Here is a 6909-nt window from a genome sequence, read left to right on the forward strand (position 1 = left end):
AGATAAAATAATTGTTTTCTTCCAAGTAATCTTATCTATATACTAAATCATACCAGTTGTTCTTTCCTGTCCCCTGCATCCTATACTGACTCATATTCGATCCATTCCTATGTCTCCTGTCTTCTGTGATCATGTCTCCTGTCCTCTGCATCCTATCCTATCCTATCTGCTGTCTCCTGTCCCCTGCCTCCAATACTTTCTCCTGTCCCCTGCCTCCTATACTGTCTCCTGTCCCTTGCCTCCTATACTGTCTACTGTCCCTTGCCTTCTATACTGTCTCATGTCCCCTGCCTCCTATACTGTCGATCCTGTCCCTTGCCTCCTATACTGTCTCCTGTCCCTTGCCTCCTATCCTGTTTCCTGTCCCTGCCGCCTATACTGTCCACTGTCCCCTGTATCCTGACTCCTGATGTCTGTCTCCTGTCTTCTGTCATGTGTCTCCTGTCCACTGTCTCCTGTCCCTGTCTCCTGTCCCCTGTCTCCTGTCCCCTGTCTCCTGTCCCCTGTCATCTGCCTCCTTTTTCCTGTCCACTGTCCCCTGTCTTCGGTCCCATATCCTATGCCTCCTATCAAAAGTCCTCTGTCCCCTGTCTCCTATCCCATGACCCTAGTCTCCTGTTTCTCGTCTTCTATCTCTTATCTCGTCCCCTTTCTTCTGTTCGCAGTCTCCTGTTTCCCATCTCCTATCACTTTTCCCCTGTCTACTTCCAAGTGTCTCTTATCCCTTGTCTCATGTCCCCTGTCTCTGGTCCTTTGTCCCCTGTCTTCGGTCCCCTTTTCTTCTTATCTCTCTCGATCAGTCAAATTTATCTTTGAGTTTCTACCTCAAACATTCTACACAGTCTACACAGTCTATACTCTATACAGCTGGAAGTTAGTAGGCCCTTCTCTCTTCTCAAGATACCAGTTTGGTAAAATTCGGAATTAGAACAATGTGAACATTTCATTTATAAATTAGATTTCTAGTTAAAATGGTGACTTTGATGAGACAATATTTGTGTTAGAATTATAAAATGTTGAATACAAAGTTATGGTCAAGTGAAACTTGATCATAGTTTAGAACTGTTCTATAAACCTGTAGGATATACTGCAAGAATGCTATAGTATTACTGCAACAGTATTCAGGGGCTGTGATAATAAAATGGCTTTCAGACCATTTCTAGCGTAAGTAAATATTTTTCATTAATTTTTTTTATCTGGGAAAATATCATAATTACCCATCAATGTTATTCAAAGTTATTACACAATTTTTAATAAACTAACTAAATTTACGATTCCCAACGGTACCCTTTAAACATGCTTGAAACCTTTATCTGATCAATGCTGTGGAAGATATTGTCGTTTTTTATGTTTAATTCTGATAATTTCTATATTTTTGTCCTGCCGTAGAATTGTGCAAGTCCCTTTTGTAGAGAAACCACAATTGACAACGATCATATTTCACAATTATAAACTTTGATATCAATTCATATTAGAAAAAGTGAAACAACGCTTGCAGTCTCTTTAAGCTATTTTTTAGAATCTGTAAATCCAATTTATATTTTGGAAAAAAAAATTATAAATTAGGCAATGTAAAGCCTTTATACTTAATTTAGCGAAAATTGGTTGGTAGCTGCCTTCTTGAATATAGAGTTTGGATGGTAGGTAGAAGTATTCTGGTATAGGGTTGTGTGTATAGACCCTATCTTATCCTATCCTATCCTCTCCCATCCTATCCTATCCTATCCTATCCTATCCTATCCTATCCTATCCTATCCTATCCTATCCTATCCTATCCTATCCTATCCTATATCCTATCCTATCCTATCCTATCCTATCCTATCCTATCCTATCCTATCCTATCCTATCCTATCCTATCCTATCCTATCCTATCCTATCCTATCCTATCTTTTTATCCTATCCTATCCTATCAACTAAAAACTCCAATCCAATTCATTTGTACCGTTATACTAACTTATAGGTAGATAAAGAGGAAGTATAGTACAGTCGTCGTCGTATATATCAATACAATGAAGACGACTTGATATTTCCATTTTGATTTCTACCAAGCTTTTAAACACTGAAGCATTTGAACAAAGAGAAGTTCTCCCTTAACAGATTCTCTTCGTTTACTTGTAAACTTGTAATTTAAAAATTTCTAGTTAGGAATCAAAACATTTTAAATCAAATGTTGTCTTTATTGTATTGATATAATCGCCCGCCGACCACTGTACAGTATACGTAGACTATAGACGGCAAAACGGGATAGTACACCAATTGAATCGTCCCCTTCTAGGGAGATTAATGTGTTTCCACCGTTATTTAGTTTTTTTCCTCCTTATATTTTTGGTTTTGTTTGTTTTTGGCTTGGTTTTGGTTTGGTTTGGTTTGGTTCGGTTTGGTTTGGTTTGGTTTGGAGCAAGAAATATTCATACTCAAAACTACAAGGCTATTTGTGTAATTCAGTACAATTTACTTTCTTGTCTAAACATCTTTTGGCAATTGTAGCAAGCAAGATAAACAAGGAACCTGCATCTTAATTGAGATAAGAAATGTACTGCAATTTCTTGTAGGATCGAGTATGAACAAACACAGTGCTGATAAGTCTTACAAATATGTTTATAATCCCCAGAGGCCGAACTTAAAGAATTTGAGCGGCGGCTTAAATTTAAGCCGCGGCTTAAATATGGTTGGTTCCACTTAAAATTTTATTAAATGTTTCATGATTTAAGCCGGTGCTTAATTTAAACCGGGTTTTGGCGGATGCCGCGGCTCAAATTCTTTAAATTCGGCCTCAGAACCTGCAGTTCATGTTTATGTAATAGAAAATCTAGCAGTGCCGATAAGTACATTTGTCTCTTGCTAGATTTAGGATTGGTGATCACGTGGGCTTGCACGATTTAATTTCCTGCACAAAACTGGAAGAAATTACGCAAATAATATTTTTTGTATGTATTCTATGTACTGTACAGGGGTGTACGGAAGGTTCTGGGCCGCTATCCTCCCCTCACAAACTGCCTGACCTACGGTACTCTGTTTTGTACTGCTGAGCTCACTCAACAAATTATTCTAAAAAAGTACATGCCTTCACAACAGGTTAGTTTCTTTAAATGAAGTAGACATAGAGAGTAGAATAGATATTAGAGGGGAATTTCAGTCCCTTTCAGCCTGAAAGGGAGTTCGGGAGTTCAAGGTGTACATTAATACAGTTCAAGAGTACATTAATACAGTGTGTTCCCTAGACTTTTCATTTCAATTTCGAATTTTTAAACTGTTAAATAAACTTTATAATGAATTAGGTGAATAAAAACATCATTTGATTTATAGTTATAACGGAAAATCATCGTTTGTAAAGTGGAAGGCATAGAGTCTATGTGAAATGATCATTGGTCAATTATGAAACCAGCCTATTTCATAATTTGGTTTTCTTTTAACAATAATTTTAGATTTTCTATAAAATGATATTCCAGGGCCCAAAAGGTTATATAACATAAATATGTGAAGTACACCTGCAGTATAGAAACAGTACAACAAAATGGCCGTTTTACACTTTTTTCTAGTAAATTCCCCTCTAATATATATATATTCTATTCTTTATGGAAGTAGATCTGGTGACAGTCAAATAAGTTTTCGGAACAAAACTCTGTATTTTCAAAATAAAATGAAATTTTTGCAGTTACCTTTTTTATAGGATTTTAATTAATATTTGATTTTTTGTGTGTTATATATTTTACTGTCACGTTTAAGGAAAGACTATCGTAAACAACGATTTTCAGCAATGAACAATACGTTCCAAAACGTTACCAATGCACGTTAGATTATGATGTAACCCCCCCCCATCCCCTCTTCTTAATTGTATACCACCAGAGATAAACTATCTTCGTATCTCCAATTTCATCTGTAAGTTCTGAATTCTGGACCAATCATTTGAACAAGTGTTCTCAGTTTACTTGTGTCATGATAGAAAAAGTAATATAAATATAATCAGTTTTGATATTTATTGGCAGATTTCTTCACTTTTTGTCCCTAGATTTAATAAATTTGTTATAAACATACAGTGGGATCCAAAAACAGAAGTTTTCTTGTCGTCTTTATTTTTTTGAAATCATGACAGATGTTTGCAACTGAAATATTTCTGAAAAAATGACCTCAACACTTTTGAAAATTTGACATTTGCAACAATTTCAATTTTCTAATTTTATAGGTAGGTGATTATATCAATTTAATGAAACGACTTTTCATTAGTTTTTTTGTTAGTACGCTTTTTTGAATTAAAAGTGTAAAAGTGATTTAAGAGAAGCTTTTTTTTAATTGATAGCTTCTCTTTGTTTGATCCATGTTTTTTGTGTATCATGCTGTTTAAAAGCTTGATATCAATCAAAATTGAAATCGAAAGCCGTCTTTATTATATTGATTAAATCACCTCACAGTAAACAGAAAAGCATTGAATATCCAGGTAAAGGATTTGAGTTTTTGCCACAAACTCTGATTGTTTAATCCTTATATCTTTGCAACGCGATGTTGTAAACCTTTGATATTTAAAACTCTAAATTCTGTTTGATCAAATAGTCTAATTGTTTCAAAGGATTACAACAGAAGGTTTTAAAGATATTTGCATTAAAAATTTGAGATTGTGGCAAAAACTCAATTCTCCATTGATTGTTAAAATTATTTAGTGGATGAAATGGTCAACTCATTGATTGATTGATTTCAGGGATCTGAGACTGAAGAAATTGACACAGACAAGCTCAAACGTTTTGCTATTCTAGGAAAAACAGAAAAAAATAACATTTTTTAATTTGTGACGAAAACAATCTTAAATAAGAATTAAATGCAGAGGGGTTAAAACATGGTATATTAATTGTTGTTCTAAAATTAAAACTTTTAAACATTTTTATGTAGCTTTTATTAGCCATGAAAATCTTTTGATCAAGCAGTGATCTCCATCTGATGCAGACCTACAATTTAATCTAATGCTTCTTAAATAATCCGTTGTGGTCATATACTAATGGGAAAACGTTAATAGGAAGTGTATCCTTGAATTGAAAGGAGCTTACATTGGATATCAAGATCAAGCGTTTAAAAGTTTCGATACCTTACGAACAAAAAAGTATAATTTTCTGTGAATACAGGGTACACAGTTATACCTAACTTAATGACAGTATGGTACAGATGGTTGGACACCAGATACACATCGACGGCTAATAAGTAAGTTTTTATTTAATAAAATACCTTTATTTTTATTAAAAGAAGTGTTCACGTAAAATAAATGGATGTTTAAGCTTACGTCGAAAAATATTCGATGTCGTGATTGCTACTAATTTTACTTCTATCTGTTTCGTCTATAAAGAGAAAATTGTTAAAAGCTACTTATACCGAGAAACGTAGCGTCCATTCAAATTCAGAAAGTTGCAATTTTCGACTCGGATCGTAAATTATCAATTTAATTCCAAAAAAATCATTCAGATATTACAACCTAAATTCATCGATTTTTTCCCACAGAATTCGTATACAGTTTCATAATTCATAATTTATTTTATTTGTTTTATATACAATCACTAAAAACGACGATTTTTTTGTCCGCTAAGTTTCTCTTTCACGTGAAACACAGAAACATCGAGCGCATTTTCGCGAACACTCCCTTTAAATAATTTTTAAGACGTTAAAAATTGAGAAAACTAGGAAATCAAATAAACAATTCTTTCTTTATTTAATGGTATTTAAAGGGACTTTCCACGTGATTTTAAGTGATCCTAAATTTGAAACCATAAATATTAAATACATAGAAAAAATTCATCCAATTTCGAATTCTTCACTTTCTGATAACGGAATGTTGCAGATATTTAGTTTTTTCAATTAAATGATTATATGGAGCTCTTTAAAACATTAGAACTGTTTACGCATATTTATGGCTTTTTACTTATTTTCGCAAATACTGAGATTTACGTGAAATAGCATAAAGACAACATTTCATAAATCTTTTAGAGTTTAACTCTACCAATGATGAAGATCTTATCGTTTAATTACTATCTTCCAAAATAAATTCGGAAACCAATTGAACAAAAAACAAAGATAAATACATCATTTCTTAAAGTTTAAAGAGTGTGAATCGATTTAAATAAAGCATCACCTTAAATACCGTTGACAGTCCCTTTAATAATATATTTTCAGAGTGATAATTAAAAAAGTATTCTTGGATCAGACCTGCCTTACAATCCCTATCCTCGTAATCTTCTTCACTACAATGAGTTACTGGGAGGGTAAAGACGACATTACAGCAGAACTTAGAGAGAAATTCCCTGTCACATTTGCGGTAAGTTTTTTCAATGATTTTTCATAAAAAATGATCATTTCAAATTTTTTTTTTTTTCTTCAATATTATATAGTTCTTTGTTTTCTTTGAATTTGTATTGAAGACTAGTTTGTTTACTAGGTGTTTGTACGGCAGACTAGTTTTTTTACTATATTTATGTACTGCAGACTAGTTGTTTGTTTACTTTATTTATGTACTGCAGACTATAGCTTTTTGTTTACAATATCTATAGCATCTACTGCAGACTAGTTGTTTGTTTACACCATTTATGTACAACAGACTAGTTGTTTGTTTACTTTATTTATGTACAGCAGACTAGTTTTTTTTGCAATGTTAAAGTAATGCTTACTACTTCATTGTTTACTAAATTTATGTACTGCAGTCTGCAGACTAATCGTTTGTGTATTGTATTTATGTACTGCATACTAATTGTTTGTGTATTGTATTTATGTACTGCAGACTAGTTGTTTGTTTACTATGTATTGTACTGAAGACTCGTTGGTTTATTCACAATATTTATGTAGACTAGATGTTTGTTTACAATATTTTTGTACCGCGCAGACTAGTTGTTTGTTTACATTGTTAATGTACTATAGTATATGAATAAAAATCAATAA

General features: G+C 33.2%; 1 protein-coding gene across 1 annotated transcript; it reads left to right on the top strand.

Annotated features, from left to right (window-relative positions):
- Positions 1-941: 941 nt before the first annotated feature.
- On the top strand, positions 942-6292 carry LOC111699562 (mpv17-like protein; the record flags this gene model as incomplete). The annotated part of the gene is made up of 6 exons (XM_023470267.1): positions 942-1164; positions 1596-1640; positions 2952-3075; positions 4694-4748; positions 5112-5187; positions 6151-6292. Coding segments are annotated over exons 1-6 (465 nt in total), but the record flags the coding sequence as incomplete, so codon positions are not given.
- Positions 6293-6909: the final 617 nt, after the last annotated feature.

The sequence above is a fragment of the Eurytemora carolleeae genome, unplaced genomic scaffold (assembly GCF_000591075.1).
Source record: "Eurytemora carolleeae unplaced genomic scaffold, Eaff_2.0 scaffold123, whole genome shotgun sequence".
Lineage (NCBI taxonomy): Eukaryota > Metazoa > Arthropoda > Copepoda > Calanoida > Temoridae > Eurytemora > Eurytemora carolleeae.